The sequence below is a fragment of the Mastigoproctus giganteus genome, chromosome 5 (assembly GCF_048544385.1).
Source record: "Mastigoproctus giganteus isolate SK-2022 chromosome 5, ASM4854438v1, whole genome shotgun sequence".
NCBI classification, from domain to species: domain Eukaryota; kingdom Metazoa; phylum Arthropoda; class Arachnida; order Uropygi; family Thelyphonidae; genus Mastigoproctus; species Mastigoproctus giganteus.
In genome coordinates, this window is record NC_143579.1 from 188,487,234 (window position 1) to 188,509,229 (window position 21,996).

General features: G+C 39.4%; 1 protein-coding gene across 1 annotated transcript in view; it reads left to right on the forward strand.

The window, feature by feature from the left end:
* LOC150085942 (phosphorylase b kinase gamma catalytic chain, skeletal muscle/heart isoform-like) overlaps positions 1-18,441 on the forward strand; it is a 301,197-nt gene extending 282,756 nt beyond the window's left edge. Inside the window, exon 14 of the mRNA XM_090374747.1 lies at positions 18,277-18,441. Coding sequence (XP_090230873.1) covers positions 18,277-18,441 — 165 coding nt within the window. The remainder of the gene's footprint in view (positions 1-18,276) is intronic.
* Positions 18,442-21,996: the final 3,555 nt, after the last annotated feature.

Genomic DNA, 21,996 nt, shown 5'->3' on the forward strand with positions numbered 1-21,996 from the left:
GCTTTTTGTGGACTAATATTATTAGTAGAGTCCCCCAGGGTTCGGTGTTGGGTCCACTTAAGAATGATATTGATGAAGGTATATCAGGCTTAATGTCGAAGTTTGCAGATGATACAAAGATTGGCAGGGTTGTTAATGACAGGATCTAGAAAATTTGGGCAGATGGACTGAGAAGTGGCAACTGAAGTTTAACATTGACAAATGCAAAGTACTGCATATGGGGAGAAATAAACCAGAGAAACATACTAAACTTAGGGTGGTAGAAAATGAAAAATATCTGGGTGTAATTGTCCAGTCAGGTGTGAAGATTCTGAGCAGTGCAGACAGGCTACCAGAGTAGATCATGGGGTCTTGTCAATGATATACAGGAATTTTGCAAGCAGGGATAAGGATGTGATTATCCCTTTGTATATGGTAATGGTCAGGCCATGCCTTGGGTACTTCATACAGGTCTGAAGTTGCAATTTTCGTACAGGCTGCAATTCATTTTAGAAAGGATATACAGTTGCTTGAGTGTGTACAGAGAAAGGCAACAAGATTGGTGAGGGGGAACGAAGGGATTCTCTTACCAAGAAAGCTTAAATTTTGCAAATTTCAGCATCTGGAGCCTTGGCACCTGCAAGGTGATCTGATTGAGATGTATAAAGCCTTGAATGGGTTGAGGAAGCTGAATTCTGATGGGATTCTACCGCTTGCTCAGATTATGTATCTGAAGGGCCATAAATTGAGATTCAGGAAAGACAGTTGTAGAATAGAAGTATGGAAATTTGCGTTTAGCCAGCAGGTCGTTAATTGCTGGAACAAACTTCCATCTGTCATTGTGGAAGTTGATAGCTCAAATAAATTCAAGGAGGGACTGGACAAAGTTGTAGAGTAATAGGATGTTGGAATTTTTTTTTTTTTTTTTTTTCCTTTCTGGCTGATGCTACATAAGCCCATACACTTGCTTTCTTGCATCACATGCCTCCATTACTACTACTATATAAATTTTTATATGCAAAAAATTATCAAGTTTTTTTCTTTTTATTTTTTTATGAAAACCCCAAACACAAAAGGTATCAAAACCTATAGTACTTAGTACCGTGCATGGGTTGAAGGAGAAGTATGGGGGGAGGGGAGTGCTGGAAACTTTGCTCTAGAGACTAAACATGGGTTTCACCACTTCAGGCCTCCAATAAGCAAAGTGGTGGTATTTCACCGGTTGATGAAAGTCATCTAGTTTATTTTAAAAAATATATAAAGGCAATGCAACTGCGATCTTAAACAGTTAGGACTGCAATGTCAAAATCTAAGGATTACTCCAAGACAATGTTACATACCAAAGAACAGAATAAGATCCCACACGGGCTGCAAGAGTAGCTCGTGGTGTCTTGTCAATGATATACAGGAATTTTTCTAGCAGGGATAAGGAGGTGATTATTCCCTTGTATAAGGCAATGGTCAGGCCACACCTTGAGTATTGTATACAGATCTGGAAGCCTCATTTCAAGAAGGATGTAAAGCTGCTGGAATGAGTACAGAGAAAGGCAACAAGATTAGTGAATGGAACAAAGGGTTGGTCTCACGAAGGAAGGCTTAAGTTTTGCAAATTACAGTGTCTGGAGACTAGGCACCGGCAAGGTGATCTGATTGAGGCATATGAAGCTTTGATCATGCTCAATGCTGATGGGATTCTTCCTCTTGCTCAGAATAATCACCTGAGAAGACATAAATTCAAATTGAGGAAAGACAGATGTAGGATAGATGTACATAAATTTGCCTTTAGCCAGCAGGTAGTTGGTTGGTGGAACAGACTTCCATCCCTTGTTGTGGAAGTTGATAGTCTTAATAAATTTAAGGCTCAGCTGGACAGGTATTTCGAATGAACGGAGGGGTGAAATGGGAGTGGTGGTTTTGTTTTTTTGTTTTTTTTTGGCTGATGCTGCATAAGTTTGCTTTCTTGCATCATATACCTCTGCTAATGCTAATAGAAAAAACATAAAATACTACTCAATGACAACAAAATTGATGAGTTCCTAGATAAATGCCTCAATCTGAACAATTCAGAATCTCCTTTCATCTTTGCAAACATCTAAATACACAAAGGTAATGCAGTAGCCAGGCCAACAATTTACCGGGCACTTCTACCCATACAGAAAATAGCTGATCGGCTTGTTGAGCTACTATCAGCCATAGTGCCACCCAACCTAAGAGCCATCAATAATACTGATGACCTTCTGCCAAAACTGGACCAAATTATCTCTTAACCTCAAGACCATCTTGTTTCATTTGATGTGAACTCAATGTTTATCACTGTTCCTTTCACAGATGCAAAAACAAGCAGGACACTTAAGATCCATTTTAGTTTCATCATACCATTCCACATTAACAACATGCAGAAACTCAATTGCCTCTCAGTAGGAAAAGTTTACTTCATCTCTTAAAATGACATTTGCATTCAAAAAACTGGCCTGAGCTCGAGCAATCCTTCGTCCCGAACTCTTAACAATGGTCTTTATAGAGAATTTTGAAGATCAGGTCCTTGATATGCTTAATACACTCCCACCCCAAAATTTTGTGGTAAATATGCTGACACTGTTTTAGCAGCCTGGAACAACAACCAAAACAGCTTATAATTGTACTTTCAACTAGTGTCACCTTCAGATAAATTTCAAAATGCAAAAAGAAAACAGATTTTAATTACATGAGCAAAGAACAAATCTCTAAAACACTTCAGAGGAAACCTACCAATATAGGCAATATTCTGAATTTCAATTCTCCTCTCCCCCCCCCACACACTTAACTAAAACTGGGGTAAATAAGTCCTTCATCCTCAAAAGTCTTAAAGTTTGCAAAGGAACGTCTCCAATAAGAACTAAAATACATAAAAAAACAGCCATGAAAAATGGATACCACGAATCTCTTGTTACCAAAATAATATATGACACCACCAAATATCTGCACAACAGAGCAGGAAGATCCCCAAAGTGTAGGCAACCTCACCATTATATTCATTCCAGTGATCAACAATAGAATTTTTCCAGTAAATCAGAATGTCTTGTAATGGGGAATTTTAACTTTCCAGATATTGATTGGAGCTTGTGGTTGGTCACTCGCATGCTAGCAAGACTTTGGTGGATTTATTGGAGGATTGTTTTCCATAGTAAGATGTTCGAGGGCAACCGGAGGGGGGGGGGGGGGTAATATTCTTGATCTGATTATCAGCGTGATGACTCATGCATTAGGGATTTGCAGATAAACGAACCACTAGATGACAGTGATCACAGTCTACTGATGTGGGATTTACTTAAAGATGTAACTACCATCAAGGGTAAAGGGAAGTTTTTTTGTTTTCGTAAAAGGTGATTACAGTGATCTCAGGCAGTTTTTAAATTCTATACAGTGGGACCAACTGATGATCTTAAAAACAAATTCTAAATGGGAAGCCTTCAAGGAATTAATCTTAGAAGCTACTAAGCTTTTCATACCAACTAAGAAATACTGTTCACGATTTAGCCCCAAATGGATGTCAGATGATCTAATGAGGCTTGTGGCAGAGAAGAAAAATGCGTGGGATGCATATAAATTTTCAGGTGACACAGAAGCCTATGGCAGAGATAAGCTAGTCTGTAATCAAGTCACAAAGGAGGTTAGGCAAGCAAAGGCCGACTATGAGAAATCGTTGACAAAGAATGCAAAGAAAAACAATAAGGACTTCTTTACATAAGTTACCTCTAGAAGGAAGGGGATGAATCAGATTGGTCTACTTGATACTGATGGTTTGACTGTTAATGATCCTGCTCAGCAAGCTGACAATCAGAATGAGTATTTTGCAACTGCATTCACACGAGGAATTCTGTAAGGAAGGGGAGGACAGAAGTTTACTAAACTCTAACGGGGAAGGGGATGAATCAGATTGGTCTACTTGATACTGATGGTTCGACTGTTAATGATCCTGCTCAGCAAGCTGACAATCAGAATGAGTATTTTGCAACTGCATTCACACAAGGAATTCTGTAAGGAAGGGGAGGACAGAAGTTTACTAAACTCTAACGGGGAGCTAAATAATTTTGTAATAATGGAGAGCAAAGTGGAGGATAAATTGTTGAAGTTAAACATAAAAAAGGTACTTGGGGTGGATGGAATCTATCCAGTTATATTGAAGGAGGCAGCGAGGGAAGTAAGCAAACCCTTAGCCTTGATTATGAGAGTATCCTTAGATTCAGAGGGAGGTTCCCATGGACTGGAGATGTGCAAATGTATCCTCAATTCACAAAGTGGGTTCAAAGGGTGATGCAAATAATTATAGACCTGTTAGTTTAACTTCTTTTCCTGAGAAAATAATGGAGTCACTGGAAGTGATGGAGAATCACCTAGTTAAGACTGCAGTAATAGTTCAGCCACAGCATGGGTTTGTTAAGGAGGAAGTCTTGTCTGACAATTTGATTGGATACTACGATGTGGTCACGAAGGAACTGGTTGCAAAAAATAATTTTGATATCATATACTTGGATTTCAGGAAAGCTTTTGATACTGCTGCACATTAAAGACTGCTGTACAAATTGGAGCAGTATGGAATTAAGGGCAAGTTTCTGCAATGGATAAAGGGATGGTTGATTGGGAGACGGCAGAGAGTAGTAATAAATGGACGCTGCTCTTTGGGGACTAATGTTATTAGTGAATTCCACAGACTAATTAGTGGAATTAAGCTGTATTTATTATTAAAAATGGAAACTGCAGATCTTACCTGTAAGGTGTTCCTGCCTGTGGAGACTATCCCATCTGATTGATAGTTCTGGATGAATGGACCTCCCTCTAAAGCTGCTGGATGTTCTTCAAATGAATGCCTGTGGAGTGGTTTGACCACTGTGAGTAAATTATGGCTGAGTGAGTCTTCTGGTAGAGGTTCTTATACTTTGGTGGTGGTGGTGGTGAATTTGACTATCTTGGGTAAGTGGTTGATTGTTCTGGATGAACGGCCCTCTAACGGCCCAGTACGTAGTCAAACATATAATGGCTGTAACCATGTTATGAGACAGTTTTTCAGTTTGGCTCTTTAGTGTTTTTGTATGTACAACTGCAGAATTACAAGTGGTTACCTTAGTATTTATTATTATTATTGCTCTTATATTATTTCTCCCTGATTGGGAGTTCCACCTCGTGACAGGTATTGCTACCAAGTACATAGGGTGGTTGTTGTTATGTCTGGTGTTACTCTTGGTCGAGGAACTCTGACTATCCTATAGGTGTTCAGGATTGCGACTTTCTGGAGTTCCTTGTGGGTGTTCACTGGGAGACCTATTGCTGCTAGGCTGTTATATAGGGTCTTTGGCACCATACGTGTGGTTGACACGATGATCAGGATGGTCGTTACTTGTTGCATATGCCACATCTCTTTGATTTCCTGTCTCAGGGTTCATGTACTTCCTGATTTTTTCCCCATTAGTTTTCTGCAGGTTGCCAGAAAACTAATGGGGAAAAAAATTGACATAGCTGTACCAATTGGGTACTGCTATGTCAATCAGATAGGTAGCCTTTTCCTTCATGTCCACAAGGGTTACGTCTGGTCCGTTGTGCGGGATTGTCCTAACCGTTATTATGGCTCGGTCCAAGTACAGCTTGTGGGTTGGGGTCTCTAGTACTGCCTGGGGTTCATACTTGTAGTGCGGACTTGTTCTTCAATCAATTGGTATTTACTTGCTAACTTCTGATGTATTATCCTGGCTACCTGGTTGTGTCTATGAGTGTACTCAGTCTGGGGGATCACATTACATCCTGCGGTGATGTGTTGGATCATTTCTGAGGCCAGGTGGCATCGTTAACATGTGTCATCCGACATTCGCGAGCTCCTTTGCGATGCATTTTCTATAGTTTCTGGTGTTGATTACCTGGTCTTGGATGGCAAGCATGAATCCTTCAGTCTCGGGGAAGAGTGTCCCACTCGTGAGCCATGCATTGGAAGCAATTTTATCTGTGATCTTGATGAAGATCATTGTAGTGTCTGCCCATCTTTCTAGCTTTGTTTGTGCCTCCTGGTTGGGGGGAAGACCCATTGCTTAGGTTGAGTAGAGTATACTGCTTGCCTATCTTCCTTATGGCCTGTGGGAGTGCTGCTGTGTCACTATCTTCTGTTGCTCAATGAGGTCTATCAGGCCCCTTCCTCCTCCTTTCCGGACATTTGTCAGTCTCTCCACAGCAGATTTTGGGTGGTGTTGGCAGCTCTTGATCATCATTGTCCTTGTCTTTCTCATGATATCCTCCAGCTCAGTGTTAGTCCAATCTATGACCCCGAAGGAGTATGTTAGCACTTGGACTGCATAGATGTTTATGGCTTTAATTGTGTTCGCTCCATTCAGCTTTGCTTTCAGCAGGCTTCTGAGTGTCTGATGGTATTTTTCGGTCAGGCAGGCCTTAATTTCTTTGTGCTGTAACAGCTGATCCTGCATCATCCCCAAGTATTTATAGGCGTCTTCCTCTGCCATGGCTTCTATCTCTTTACCAGTCTGCAGCTGGTAGTTTCAGTTGACTAATTTTCCCTGGTGCAATCCGTAGGTCTTGCAGTTGTCTAGACCAAATTCCATCCTAATATCATTGCTGAATTCTTTGGTGATCTGGAGTAGTTGCTGGAGATGCTTCTCGGTTCCCGTATAGAGCTTGATATCATCCATGTACATCAGGTGGGTGAGGGTGTACAGGTTCTTCCTTCCTTCTTTAAGGTTATATCCGTACTTGCTACTTTTGAGCATGGTGGATAGCAGGTTAAGTGCTAGACAGAACTACAATGAGCTCAGGGCATCTCCCTGAAAGATTCCTCTCCCGATGGGGATTGGTCTGGTTGTGATGTTTTCAACCTTAATGGTAGTACTCCATTTTGCCATCATTTCTCCTAGGAAGTTTGTCACTATCAGACCGACTTTGTAGACGTTCAGTGCCTCTATTAGCCAGTTATGAGGCACAGAGTCGAAGGCCTTGCAGTAATCGATGTAGGCTGTGTGCATGTTGCGGCGGTTCTTGTAAGCTTGCTCCATAAATGCAGCATCAATGAATAATTGCTCCTTGCATCCTTTCTGCTGTTTCGCCATTATGTTCTGGCTCTCCGAGTGGTCTGATATCTTCCTGGTTATGCAGTGATCAATATCTTGTACATTGTTGGGAGGCAGGTGATTGGCCTATATTTCACCAGGTTTCTTGTATCTTTGTCTTTAGGCTTCAGATATGCGATTCCTTGAGTGAGAAACTTCGGAATTGTCTTGGAGTGCCTTATCATTTGGGTGAACTGCTTTTCCAGGTGCTTGTGGGTGCAAATAAGCTTCTTTTGTACCAGTAGTTGTGAACGTTATCTATTCCTGGAGTTTGCCAGTTGTGAGAGTTCTTGATTGTCTGTTTTACTTCTTCCTGAATCTCCCACCCTCTCATTTCTTGTATGTCCTTGGTTTTCTTGCATTCTAGTTCTATCCAGAGGGCTCGGTTGTTATGTCTTACTTCCCTGCGAATATGTTTCCCCAGAACTCCTCAATCGTCTTCTGCTCGGATGGTCCATTCCCTTCTTCCCATCTTCTCCGAAACCCCCTGTAGAAGCCTCTTTGGTCCTCATTGAACATTCAGTTGTTTATTTTCCTCTGGGAGCTCTCTTTTTATCGGCGTACTCTCTTGTTGAGTGCAAGGAGGTTCTGCTTCAATGTGTCCAAGTACTCTGCTATTCTCTATAATAATAATAATATTATTATTATTATTATTATTATTTTCTCCCTGATTGGGGGTTCCACCTCGTGATGGGGTATTGCTACCAAGTACACAGGGTGATTGTTGTTATGTCTAGTGTTACTTTTGGTCGAGGAACTCTCTTGCCATTCTACAGGTCTTCAGGATTGCGACTTTCTGGAGTTTCTTGTAGGCGTTTCCTGGGAGAGCTGTTGCTGCTAGGCTGTTATGTAGGGTCTTTGGCACCATACCAGTGGTTGACACGACGATCGGGGTGGTTGTTACTTGTTGCATATGCCACATCTCTTTGATTTCCTGTCTTAGGTTCGTGTACTTCCTGATTTTTTCCTCATGGGTTTTCTGGAGGTTGCCAGTGTTAGGTACTGCTATGTCAATCAGATAGGCAGCCTTTTCCTTCTTGACCACATGGGTTATGTCCAGTCTGTTGTGCAGGATTGTCTTATCCTTATTATGGCATAATCCCAGTATGGCTTGTGTGTTGGGGTCTCTAATACTGCCTGGGGTCTGTACTCATAGTATGGTACACTTTCTTTGATGAATTGGTATTCCCTTGCTATCTTCTCATGTATTATCCTGGCTACCTGGTTGTGTCTACGAGTGTACTCAGTCTGGGGGATCACCTTACATCCTGCGGTGATGTGTTGGATCATTTCTGAGGCCAGGTGGCATCGTTAACATATGTCATCCGACATTCCGAGCTCCTTTGCGATGTATTTCCTATAGTTTCTGGTGTTGATTACCTAGTCATGGATTGCGAGCACGAATCCTTCAGTCTTGGGGAAGAGTGTCTCACTTGGGAGCCATGCATTGGAAGCAGTTTTATCTATGTGATCTTGTTGGAGGTCGTTGTAGTGCCTTCTTTGTCCATCTTTCTAGCTTTGTCTGTGCCATCTGGGTGGGATGGGACTCCTCACTTAGGTTGAGTGAGATATACCACTTTGTCTGTCTTCCTTATGGCCTGGTAGAATTCTGCTGTGTGTTGTGTTTTTCTGGAAGGAATCCTTCAGGATAACTATCACTGTTTTTTTTGCTCGATGTGATCTATTGGGCCCCTTCCTCCTTCTTTCCGAGCTATTGTCAGTCTCTCCACGGATGACTTCCGGTGGTGTTGGAGGCTCTTGGTCATCATTGTCCTTGTCTTTCTCATGATATCCTCCAGCTCGGTGTTAGTACAATCTTTGACCCCAAAGGAATATGTTAGTACTGGTTCTGTGTTCCCTCTGTTCAACTTTACTTTCAGCAGGCTTCTGAGTCTCTGATAGTATTTTTAAGCACGCCTTGATTTCCTTGTGCGCTAACTGCTGAGCCTCCATCATCCCCAGGTATTTGTAGGTCTCTCCCTCTGTCATGACTTTGATCTCTTTACCAGTCTGCAGCTGGTAGTTTCGGCCAACTAATTTTCTCTGGTGCAATTCGTGGGTCTTACATTTGTCTAGACCAAATTCCATCCTGATATCATTGCTGATTCAGTTATCTGGAGTAGTTGCTGGAGTTGCTTCTCGGTTGCTGCATAGAGCTTGATGTCATCCATGTACATCAGGTGGGTGAAGGTGTACAGGTTCTTCCTTCCTGCGTTGAGGTTATATCCATACTTGCTACTGTTGAGCATGGTGGAAGTGGGTTAAGTGCTAGACAAAACCACAGTGGGTTCAGTGCATCTCCCTGAAAGATTCCTCTTCTGATGGGGATTGGTCCTGTGATGTTCTCGACCTTAATGGTGGTACTGGGTGCGAGTTTAGCCTGTGCAGACATTGCTCCTTAAAGCTCTTCAAACAGAGAAGTTTTTCCTGATTTATTTTCTGCTTTATTAGTTTAAATTGTCATATTAACTTATTTTCTAGAGTAGCTTTATATTCCTAGTTACGATACTTATTTTAAAGTTTAACTTAGACAGAGATTTCGTAGATATTACTTAGTATCGGTAACGGTATCAAATCCACGTGTCACAAATTGAACGAGAGGTCTTTTAACCAAATTTAGTCGATTTATTAACCAATTGTTATATCAAATTATCTTCTATAAGTAGATTATAGACCTAGTCAGGATCCTTAGTTTATTCTAAATTGAGATAGCGAGATTTGGAAGCTAATCAATACTTACGAGTCCGTAGAAATACCGTTCGTGAATTCCCGCCATTTTTACACGATAGCATAAGCTTAGTGTAGTATACTGCATAATATAATATTGTCAATTAATCAGTAAATCTATTAATCTTGATAAACTTTATTGTCAATTAAATTGTATTTTTAACTATATATATATAACGACTTAATCGTAACAAATAATTAATACATAACTATAGTGGTACACGTGATACGGAAGTTGTATAAAGGGAACACTAGATACCGAAAAAAAAAAAAATATATATATATATATATATATATAACATAACTGTTTTGGGATATAACTTAAGGATTTAATTTTTGTTTTAAATTTTATTGAATTAAATTGGAATCATGACTCTGACCAGAGCAGCAAAGCAAAAGGCTCAAGCTAATGGGAGTGCTGTGGTTCAGGGGAGAACTGAGGGGGGCAGTTGAACTCTGAATCACAGTCTATTAAAATGCACTGTTTGCTTGATGTTTGCGGAGCAGTCGGGTACGGGACATGATACTGCCAAGGGGGATGTCTTTGTGTGTGCACGATGTAAGGAGTGCAAGGAAATCAGGCGACAACTCAGCGTTGTTATGGGCCTTTATGAGACCTTGAAGGACAGGGTGGATGCCCTCGAAGGAAATAAATTGAGGGGCCCATCAAGCTCTCAGCTGCCCACATCAACGCCAGAGCTTGCACTTGGTCATCAGGCAACACAGGGGCAGCCCCCTAGGCAGAATGCGCTGGTCCCACAGGAATTAGTAGTTGTTGGTGACTCTATTGTCAGGGAAACGGGGAACATGCTTTGTAAAAAGGATAGGTGGAATAGGACCAGGGTATGTCTGCCAGGGGCAAAGGTTGATGACATTGTAGAGCGGATATCATCTTTTAAGGGCACAAAAGGTACACGTTGTACACGTTGGCACTAATGATATTAAGAGTAGGAGACCGGCGGAATTACTTAGCAAGTACAGGTCACTGTTGAAAAAAAGCCGTGAATTAGGGTTGAACTTGAAAGTGTCTGCAATTCTGCCCAGACACGATAGGAGGGAGTATATGATGAGAGCCTTGTCGATCAATTCGGCCCTGGAGGGATTGTGCAAGGCTCAAGGGGTAGAATTTTTTTCAGCCTGGACTGTACTTGTTAACAGGAGAGATTGCTTCTATAGGGATGGGATACACTTAAATAGAAAGGGTGCAAGAATTTTTGCTGATGCTGTCAAGGCAGTGTTAGGTGGGTCGGAAAACTGCTAGTTGGGGGGGATACAAGGACTAATAGATTAACAGTAGCCACTGGCAGAGGTGGAAGTGATTCTTGCACTGCTTCTATTCAAATGAGCAGAAGTCTGAAAAACAAGATGCAGGATATTTCAGAGACTGCTGGGAGTCATTGCGGTACAAGTAAACACATGGGTTGTGTTAGGGCAGCTAAGAATAGCAACAGGTGCATGTATATCTGCGTGTACACCAATGCTAGGAGTTTGGTAAATAAATTTGATGAATTTGAGGTATTGCTCAATACATCAAAGGCAGATATTGTTGGGATATCAGAGACGTGGTGTCACACAGATATAAGTAATGCGGAACTGGAAGTTGGGGAATACAATGTGTATAGAAAGGATAGACAGGACAGGAGGGGAGGAGGGGTTATGCTATTAATTAAGAAACACATAAAGTCAAAGGAAGTGAAGCCAGTTGACATCGATGGACAGGGCAGTGTCGAGTCAGTTTGGTGTGACATAAGCATAGGGAAATCAAAATTGAGAGTAGGAGTGTGCTATAGGCCTAATGACTCTGATGAGTATAATAATATATTGTACAGGGAAATAGAGTGGGCCAGTAAATCAGAGAGTCTTATAATGGGGGATTTTAATTTCCCAGATATTGACTGGAATTTGTGGGTTGGTCACTCGCACACTAGCAAGGCTTTTGTGGATTTATTGGATGATTGTTTTCTACATCAGCATGTTCGTGAGGCAACAAGAGGAAGCAATACTCTTGATCTGATTATCAGTAGTGATTCTTCATGCATTAAGAACCTACAGATAAATGAACCACTAGGTGGCAGTGATCACAGTGTGTTGAAGTGGGATTTACTCAAGGAGGTAACTACCATCAGAAGTAAAGGGAAGGGTTTTTGTTTTCGTAAAGGCGACTATGATGGTCTGAGACAGTATTTAAATTCTATACAGTGGGACCAACTGATGATGTTACCAACAGCAAACTCAAAATGGAAAGCATTCAAGGAACTAATCTTGATGGCTACCAGGCTTTACATACCAACTAAGAAATATTGTTCAAGGTTTAGGCCTAAATGGTTGTCAGATGGACTAATGAGACATGTGGCAGAGAAGAAAAATGCATGGGATACATACAAATTAATGGGTGACATGGAAGCCTATGATAGATATAAGTTGGTCTGTAACCAAGTCACAAAGGAGATTAGGCAGGCAAAGGCAGACTACGAAAAATCCTTGGCAAAGGATGCAAAGAAAAACAGAAAGGAGTTCTTTACATACTTGAACTCGAGAAGGAAAGGGATGAATCAGATTGGTTCAACAGTTGAGGATCCTGCTCAGGTGGCTAACAATCTAAACGAGTATTTTGCATCTACATTCACGCATGAGAAGTTATTCAGGAAGGAGAATGATGTAGGTAAAGTAAACATTGGCAGTGAGCTGGATGATTTTGTAATAACTGAGAGGAAAGTGGAGGAGAGATTGTTGAGGATAAACATAAAAAAGGCACCTGGGGTGGATGGGATCTATCCAGTTATATTAAAGGAGGCAGCAAAGGAAGTATGCAAACCCCTAGCCATAATTATGAGAGCTTCTTTGGACTCAGGGGAGGTACCCATAGATTGGAGATGTGCAAATGTAACCCCAATTCACAAAGGAGGATCAAAGGCTGACACAAGTAATTATAGACCTGTTAGTTTAACTTCTGTTCCAGGTAAATTAATGGAGGCACTGGTTAAAGAAGCACTGCAGGATCATCTAGACAAGAATTCAGTTATAGCTTAGACGCAGCATGGTTTTGTTAAGGGCAGGTCTTGCCTGACCAATTTGATTGGATACTATGATGTAGTCACAAAAGAACTGGATGCAGGGAATAACTTTGATATTATATATTTGGATCTTAGAAAGGCTTTTGATACTGTTGCACATGGAAGACTGCTGCACAAATTGGAGCAGTGTGGCATTGGAGGCAAATTGCTGCTATGGATAAGGGGATGGTTGAGTGGCAGAAGACAGAGAGTGGTAATCAATGGACACTGCTCAACGTGGACTAATGTTATTAGTGGAGTTCCTCAAGGTTCAGTGTTGGGTCCATTGTTGTTTTCGGTGTTTATGAATGATATTGATGATGGGATATCAAGTTTAATGTCTAAGTTTGCAGATGATACAAAGGTTGGCAGGGTCGTTAAGGACACTACTGACGCTATGCTGCTGCAACAGGATCTGGAAAGGTTGAACAGATGGGCTGAGAGGTGGCAAATGAAGTTTAACATTGACAAATGTAAAGTACTACATATGGGTAACAGTAACCCCAGAGCAATGTATCAACTCTGCGGTACTACACTGACAGTGGTGGAGAATGAAAAGGACCTGGGGGTAATTGTGCAGGCAGATATGAAGTTCTCTGAGCAGTGCAGACGAGCTGCAAGAGTAGCTCATGGTGTCTTGTCAATGATATACAGGAATTTTTCTAGCAGGGATAAGGAGGTGATTATTCCCTTGTATAAGGCAATGGTTAGGCCACATCTTGAGTACTGTATACAGGTCTGGAGGCCTCATTTCAAGAAGGATGTAGAGCTGCTGGAACGGGTACAGAGAAGGGCAACAAGATTAGTAAATGGAACAAAGGGTTGCTCTTACGAAGAAAGGCTTAAGTTTTGCAAATTACAGAGTCTGGAGACTAGGCACCGGCGAGGTGATCTGATAGAGGTGTATAAAGCTTTGAATGGTTTGAGCATGCTCAATGCCAATGGGATTCTTCATCTTTCTCAGAATAATCACCTCAGAGGGCATAAATTCAAATTGAGGAAGGACGGATGTCGGATAGATGTGCGGAAATTTGCCTTTGGCCAGCGGGTGGTTGGTTGGTGGAACCGACTTCCATCACTTGTTGTTGAAGTTGATAGCCTAAACAAATTTAAAGCTCAACTGGACAGGTATTTCGAACGAACGGAGGGGTGAAATGGGAGAGGGTTTTTTTTTTTTTTTTGGCTGATGCTGAATAAGCTTGCTTTCTTGCATCATATGCCTCTACTAATGCTAATGCTACTCCATTTTGCCATTGGTACTCCTGGAAGGTTTTTCACTATCAGATTGACTTTGTTGATCTTCAGCATCTCTATTAGCCAGCTATGAGACACGGAGTCGAAGGCCTTGCATAATCAATGTAGTCCATGTACAGGTTGCGACACTTCTTGTAAGCTTGCTGTATAACTGTGGCATCTATGGTTAATTGCTCCTTACATCCTTTGCTCATCTGCTTGCATCCTTTCTGCTTCGGCCATTATGATCTGGCTCTCCAAGTGGTCTGATGTCTTCTTGGTTATGCAGCTAGTCAGGATCTTGTATATTGTTGGGAGGCAGGTGATTGGACTATATTTTGCAAGGTTTCTTGTACTTTTGTCTTTAGGCTTCTCAGATATGTGATTCTTTGAGTGAGAAACTTTGGGACTGTCCCTGGGTGCCTTATTATTTGGATGAATTGCTCTTCTACGTGTTTGTGTGCGTGCAGGTGAGCTGCTTGTACCAGTAGTTGTGGAGGTTATCTATTCCTGGAGTTTGCCAGTTGTGGGAGTTCCTGATCGACTCTTTTTCTTCTTCCTCTCGAATCTCCTACTCTCATCTCTTGCGCATCCTTGATTTTCTTCCATTCTAGTTCTATCCAGGGGACTTGGCTGTTATGTCTTACTTCCCTGCTCCATATGTTGACCCAGAAATCCTCGATCATCTTCTGCTTGCATGGTCCATTCCCTTCTTCTCTGAGACTCCTGTAGAAGGCTCTTTGGTCCTCATCGAAGAGTCAGTTATTTATTTTACTCTTGGAGATATCTTTTTATCAGTGTAGTCTTTTGCTAAGTGCGAGGAGGTTCTGCTTCTGTGTGTCTACGTATTCTCCTCTGATTTTTGGTCTCGTGGATGCTGTCTATCTTGAGGATGCTCTTCACTTTTCCAATCAATTTCTTACTCCTATTACCCTGTTTGTACTATGTCAGTTGGCATATCTTGACTAATTTTTTTCTACTGAAGTTTTCTTTCCCAAGCTAGGCGTTCCTTCTGTTTTTGGTTTCTTCTGCTGCTGGTCTCTCATTTCTCTTCCATTAATTCTAGTGGCTGCTATGGCAGCACAGTATATAGCTGTATGGATGGCCTCCAGCGTTGCACCATTGTTGTCGAAGTAACGTGGTATTATTTGCTAATTGACTGTGACTCTCCACAAGTTTCTTTTGGGCGTCTGTTTCGGTATCATGTAGATCTTTGTGGGGTCCATTCCTTCTTCCATTCGTCTTCTATTCTGGTATCATGACATTGTCTCTTTCCACTTCAGCTCTCTGGGTTGTGTTGTATTTCTTCCTGCTCTTCCTCCACAGGTTCCATAGTAGTATACTCTTCCTCCATATTGGCCTATTCTTTGTTCTTTATAGATGATTGCTCACATCCTGCTTGTTTTTTTCCAAGGTTGCAGGAGCTATCAGATTCTTTGTGACAATGGTCCTTCTCTGGTCTGCATATTCACTGTTTAGTGACCTGAATATCTGGGAATCGTTCCAACCACTTTGTATGTAGTCTCGACCTGTACATTGTTATAATGGTCTCTGTCTTGGTTATTTCGTAGTATGCTTGCATGATATATGCATTCATTTTGTTGATGCTCCACTTGATGTGTTGGCGTTTTCTTCCTTCCTGGGTGGTCACTAGCGCAGGAAGCACTTCCAGTTTGTGGGGCTGGATGGTCATGCCCTTCTCTTGTGGTAGCCATATGGGGGACAGCGGCACTATCTTTCTCGAGAGACTGTCTCAACTTTTAAAACCGACCCCTCTGCCTAAGGCCTGAACGCGAGTGACTTTATCCTGCGCCACACTCAATGCAGTATGATTATTATTTCTCTGCAATATCATCCATCTATGGAGGTGGACTTGTTTAGCTTTGTCTTACATACAGTGGTAGTGTTAGTTCTTGGGAGTGACACAAGATGGTACACCATCTGCCTTAGCCACCACTCTGACCTTGGGGAAGGTAGGTCCACTGGAGCAACTTTTGCGATGTTTATTTATTTTAGTTATTATTATTATTCTAATTTATTACTATTATTATACCAGCATGATGGATCTGTGTTCGCTTCCACCAAGGCAGGACTCAAACCCATGTCCATCAGGCTGGTAGTTAGTGTCATTACCGCTCTGCCATCATGCATTATTATTATTATTAATAATAATTTGGTTACCACCTTGTTTGGATTAGATTATATTAGATAAAGTAAAATTAAGGTAATTGAAAACCAAAAATTAATAATTTAAATAAACAAATTTAATAGGTAAACTACTTATTTTTAATTTTGCACTCACTGAAGAAGCAGAGAGAAAATCTGTGAAATTTTGTTAGACTGTTAGTAATATGTAGATTCTAATTCCTGCACATGTGAATTTCTCTCATTTAAAGTAATTTGATCAAGATAGCCTCTATGCTACATGCCATTTAAACATTATATTACTCTTACATATGAAAGGTGAATCATTTATTCATAAAAAATTCAATGATGCTACTGTGACTGATTTCAGAACTCTCTGGGCTTTCATCAGACAATAGGTGGCCACCATTATCAAGGTGCCTCCATAGGCAGGAGCGGCAGTGCGTAGCACACGCTTCTTGATTAGACCGGGGTTCGGGCCCGTGACCACCAAATACAGAGGATGCAGAAAGGTCAGGGAATGACCACCGCATATCCCCGGAGCATTATGGCCTTAGTTGCTAATGCTCCTAAAAACCAAATAACAACGACCACCATTATCAACCTTGTGGTAAATGATGACCAATATATTGAATCTAAATGAGCAGCTAGGCCATGTGTGGAAGAGAAACTTCCATTAACAAATGTAACAGAAATTACTTCAATATTAAATCCCTGGAAATTTAATATTGTCACTTTTGTTATGTTTGCAATTGGAATTTTTTCTTTCTTGTGCCACTTGACTGTTCATTTAGATTCAATATATTGTTCACCATTCAGTGCAAAATTAAGGCCTGCTATTGTCTGATGAGCAGTCAGGGAGCTCTGAAAGTGGTCACAAGAGTGTCCCTGAATTTTTTTTATGAAGAACTGATTTGCCAAGTATTGTTATTCAATTAAAAATTATATCAGAAACTAGATAATGATATAATCTCTGAAATGAGCGTATGCCCAAGTCTATTTCTTGTTCTGTCTTACAGTCGTAGAGAAGGATTGTTCCCTTTAGGTATCAGTTCTTCCCTGAGACTGTAAGACAACATTTCTTGCATTTATTATTATATTAAAATTCATTTATTTTAAATATAATTGTCAAAATTTGCATTAAAATTTCTCAATAGAAAATGTAGTATCATGTTACCATTTAATAAAATTTATCCCTGTATACAGCTTTTCATCCATTATACTGGAGTTAAACACTTAGCTTTTTGAAAATTACAATTTATGTAGTCAGAGTAATGTTTAATTTCTCAAAGGTTGAGAATCTGTGCAGAACCATTTAAACTTAGCAAACAACAATCATTATCCCCAGGGTCTCACATCTGGTGCATATGGACTTGGCATACACAGGGTCCTGAGCTGGATATCATCATTCTTCTCTTTCTTGGTGATTCCCTTCTCTCTCTCTCTCTCTCTCTCTCTCTCTCTCTCTCAGGGTACTCGGAAATTTATTTTAGCTGGTGCAGCATAAGCCTCAGGCTTCCTTGCACTATATGACTAGTAATAATAATAATAATAATAATTTTCTTAGCTCTCTGAATGAAAAAGAGAACCTCTCCAACAAACTTGACACTCAGCCACACATTGAATCTTCCAAGCATATTTATTGAACCTTGTTAACAAATATAAATCTCTGATGGGTTGATGCATAAATGTACTCACACTCATGCATAAACATGTGTGTACACATACATACAGCTACACAATGTGATTTAGATCAAGATACCTCATACTTTAACTTTTCTTCATGCAGTGAAATTGTGATTTCACTGCAGCCAGTCAAAATTACTTAAACATGGTTGATACAGGATGAACCAGGTGAAATATTGTTCTAGTTTGTCACACAAGTTAAAAACATCATGTATATATTTGGTTATTAAAAATAGGGCATTTTATTAACAAGCATTTTGTTTCATAAAATTTTTAATTTTGATTCCTAATATGATCTGAATTATGTTCATCTTGATGCTTAAAAATGGCTTAGATATACTTACTAAGCTGATGCTACCTCTTTTCTGTAGATTATTGATGGATGTGCATTCAGAGTTTATGGACACTGGGTAAAAAAAGGAGAAAGACAAAATAGAGCTGTACTCTTTCAAAATAGTCCCTATTCTGTGGAGCAAAATGAATATATGAGGCCATCGGAGGAAGAAGAAGAAGATGAAGAAAGAAAAAAAACTTAACAATAATTCTAATTTAGAAACATAATTAGTGCCTGCTATTCTGATAACAAAAATTTGTTTTCTTTAAGCTCTTATCTTGAAGTTGTAGAGATGAAATATATGTTCCACTGTTTATCGTTAATATACAGAAACAGTATTTAAAACTGTCACCATAGAACTCTAGTACTATAAAAAATTATGAGCAATTTATTATGTTTATAAGCATAGAATATTGTAATCTTAATTGTACAAGTATTAATTTAGGATAAAAGTATTAATATGTTATTATCTGGTCTTTGTCCTCTATATTTTACACTAGTAAATACACTAGATTACATCACTAGTCTAAAAATGCAGAAGATATGTAGAAATTAAGTGTATTAAATTATTTTTGGTAGGAATGATGATAGCAGTACATAAAATTTAAAACACAAAATGAAAACAATCTTTGATGGTTTCATTAAATGTGCTATGGTTTAGAATACACTTTTGTCAGTTTAGAATGTCAGTTATCCGGAACGTCAGTTATCCAGAATAATTTGAAAGTCTGATTTTTCTTTTTATTTATTTTTTTTATTAATGGTAGTATTTGAGACAAATGTTTATTATGCTACAAGAGTATTTCTTATTTTTTTTTTTTTTTTTTTAGATTAGCACTGATGGGTTTTCTCGGAAACCATGAGTGATAGGTTTAGTCATTCACTTCAGTGAACCCAATTTTCCATTACATATTTTGTTCTCTTCATTTCATATTATAATATCGGTAAGAATAATATCGGCCCAAAACTGTATGATTTATTATTATTCTCTGTTTTTTAGGTAAAATGTCAATGAAAAGAAACAGCACTGAAATGGGCAGAAAACCAGGAAGAATTTGATATAATCAAATTGATATTATTAAGGAACTTGAGAGATTTCGCAGCAAAAAAAAAGGTCACAGCAAATGAAACAAAAAACGATCGAAGATTATTTAAAAAAATTACTTAAAAATTTTTTCCACATAAAATTTGCAATAAAATACCTATCTGAAATATACATACAAAATTTGTACATATGTAAATGTGCGAATTTTTATGTATAAGTTATTATTATTATTTTTTATTATTAAATAAAAAATTCATTTTTTCATGCTATTTAAAGTCTCTTTCTTTTACCTTAATACATTACAACAGAATTTATTTAATTTTACCTTTGTTCAATTATCTAGAAAATTTTGCTATCCGGAAGAGGTCTGACATTAATTATTCCGGATAACTGACGCTCTACTGTATTTCATTTCTGGACATCCCATATCATTTCCAAAACTAAGTTGTGAATAATAAGTCCAATGGATACAGATATACTGCATATTCCATAGGGTGAACAGTCCAGACCAAATCAGGTATGTATGATCAAAATAAAGCTAAATGATAAATGACATACGGTTCAATTTTAACAATGTGACAAAACATGAGCAGAGGCAATTTTCCTGTTTAGACCATACTGTGTTTCTATTTCTTATTGTCACTGCGTGATTTTTCATGAAACTGCTTGCATATTACTAAATTACAAAGATTGTTCAGTTCTATGGACCATGAGTTAATTTTTTTTTTTGCCTTTCTCAATGTACTATTTGTCTGCCTCACTATTACAGATATATTATTGTTTTTGTACAACCTGGATTTTATTGGATTATCATTGGATTTATTATTATGCCCTACATGACAGTATAGTAGTTTCATCACTTGTCACTCATTTGGAGAGGTCCAGATAGATACCCATATATATGACTGGAGGAATTTTTGAAGCTCTCTTCAGTTGAGGCTGTATTTAGCTGATCTCAGGCAGATGAGATAGGGATTCTCCTTATGAACTATTCCAGGTTTTTCAGTTGGCATAACATGCAAACAGTAATGAGTGAGTTGAGTAATTATTGACCTATTAGCTTGACTTCTGTTCCAGGGAAAATTATAGAGTCACTGGTTGGATATTACCGGTGGGGGGGGGGCTCACATCTGGTGAGTATGGGCTTGGCACACCCAGCGTCCTCAGCTGGATACCATCATTCTTCTCTTTCTTGGTGTTCCTTTCTGCTTCTGACCCTCTCTCTCTCTCTCTCTCTCAGGGTAACTCAGGAATTTGTTTTTGGCTGGTGCAGCATAAGCTTCAGGCTTCCTTACACCATATGGCTAATAATAATAATAAAATAATTATGATACAGTAACAAAAGAACCGGATGCAAAAAATGATTTTTATATCATATGCTCAGATTTCAGAAAATCTTTTGACAATGTTGTACATAAAAGACTGCTGTACAAATTGAAGCAATGTGTCTTTAAGGGAATGCTACTGCCTTGGATAAAGGGATGATTGAGTGGGAGAAGATAGTGTTGTTATGAGTGGGCACTGCTCTTCCTGGACAAAGATTATTAGTTATTAATTTTGCCAGGGTTCAGTGCTAGGCCCAGTGTAGTTGTTTTTTTTTTTTTTTTTATATATATTAACAATACTGGTGAAGGCATATCAATCTTAATGTCTTAGTTTGCTGATAATAGGAAGGTTGGCAGTGTACCAAATGACAGTAATTTGGTATGCTACTGCTGCTGCAAGAGGAGCTAGAAAAATTACGCAGATGGACTGAGAAGTGGTATTTGAAATTTTAACATTGAAAAATGCAAGGTAATGCATATGGGTAGCAGCAATCCCAGAATTTTGGCAGGGTAAGCAAGATGGTTAATGGCAGTAATCTGTCAAGGTATGCTACTGCAACAGGATCTGTAAAAATTAGATAAATGGGCTGAGAAGTAGCAATTGAATTTTAACATTGAAAAATGCAAGGTATTGCTTATGGATAGTAGCAATCCCAGAATAACATACCTACTGTGTGGTACTCAGGGAAGTGGAGTATGAAAGAGATCTGGAGATAATCGTATAGTCAGATATGAAGTTCTCAGGGCAATGCAGATGCACTGCTAGGATAACTTGTGAAGTTTATTCAATGATATGCAGGAATTTTTCCAGGAGGGGATAAGGAGTGCTGACCACTGCCTTATAAATATCCATTTTTATAAGGCAGTGGTCAGACCATGTCTGGAGTATACTGAATAGAGGTCTGGAGGCCTCATTTTAGGTACGATATGGATCTCTTGGATGGGTGCAGAGAAGAGCAGTTAATTAATAGGGTCAGTGGCACTCATATATACCCTATTTTTGAATCATTGGTATTGTGTGAGGTGAGCATATCCCCCCAACCCCTCATTTACCAACTTCCCATCTGCCCATTAACTCCTAATCACTAAACATTATTCCCTCATCCCCCCCCCTTTCTTTTCTTTCCTAAATGTGTCTTTATACATTTAATGCTTTTTTGGCATTAACTCTATCTAACAGTTAGGCATTTTGTCAAGAAAAAGTTAAAAATTGACAGGTTGTTTTAGCTTACTTTCCACAGATATAAAATTTTCATTGCTTGTGTCAGCAAGATACTTGAGCATCCTGATGGAGGTATTTTAATTTTTACCCACCATTCAATATAAGCACCATTTTTAAATTGAATAACACGTATGGAATATTGAATGTTTAGAAGTCATTAATTTA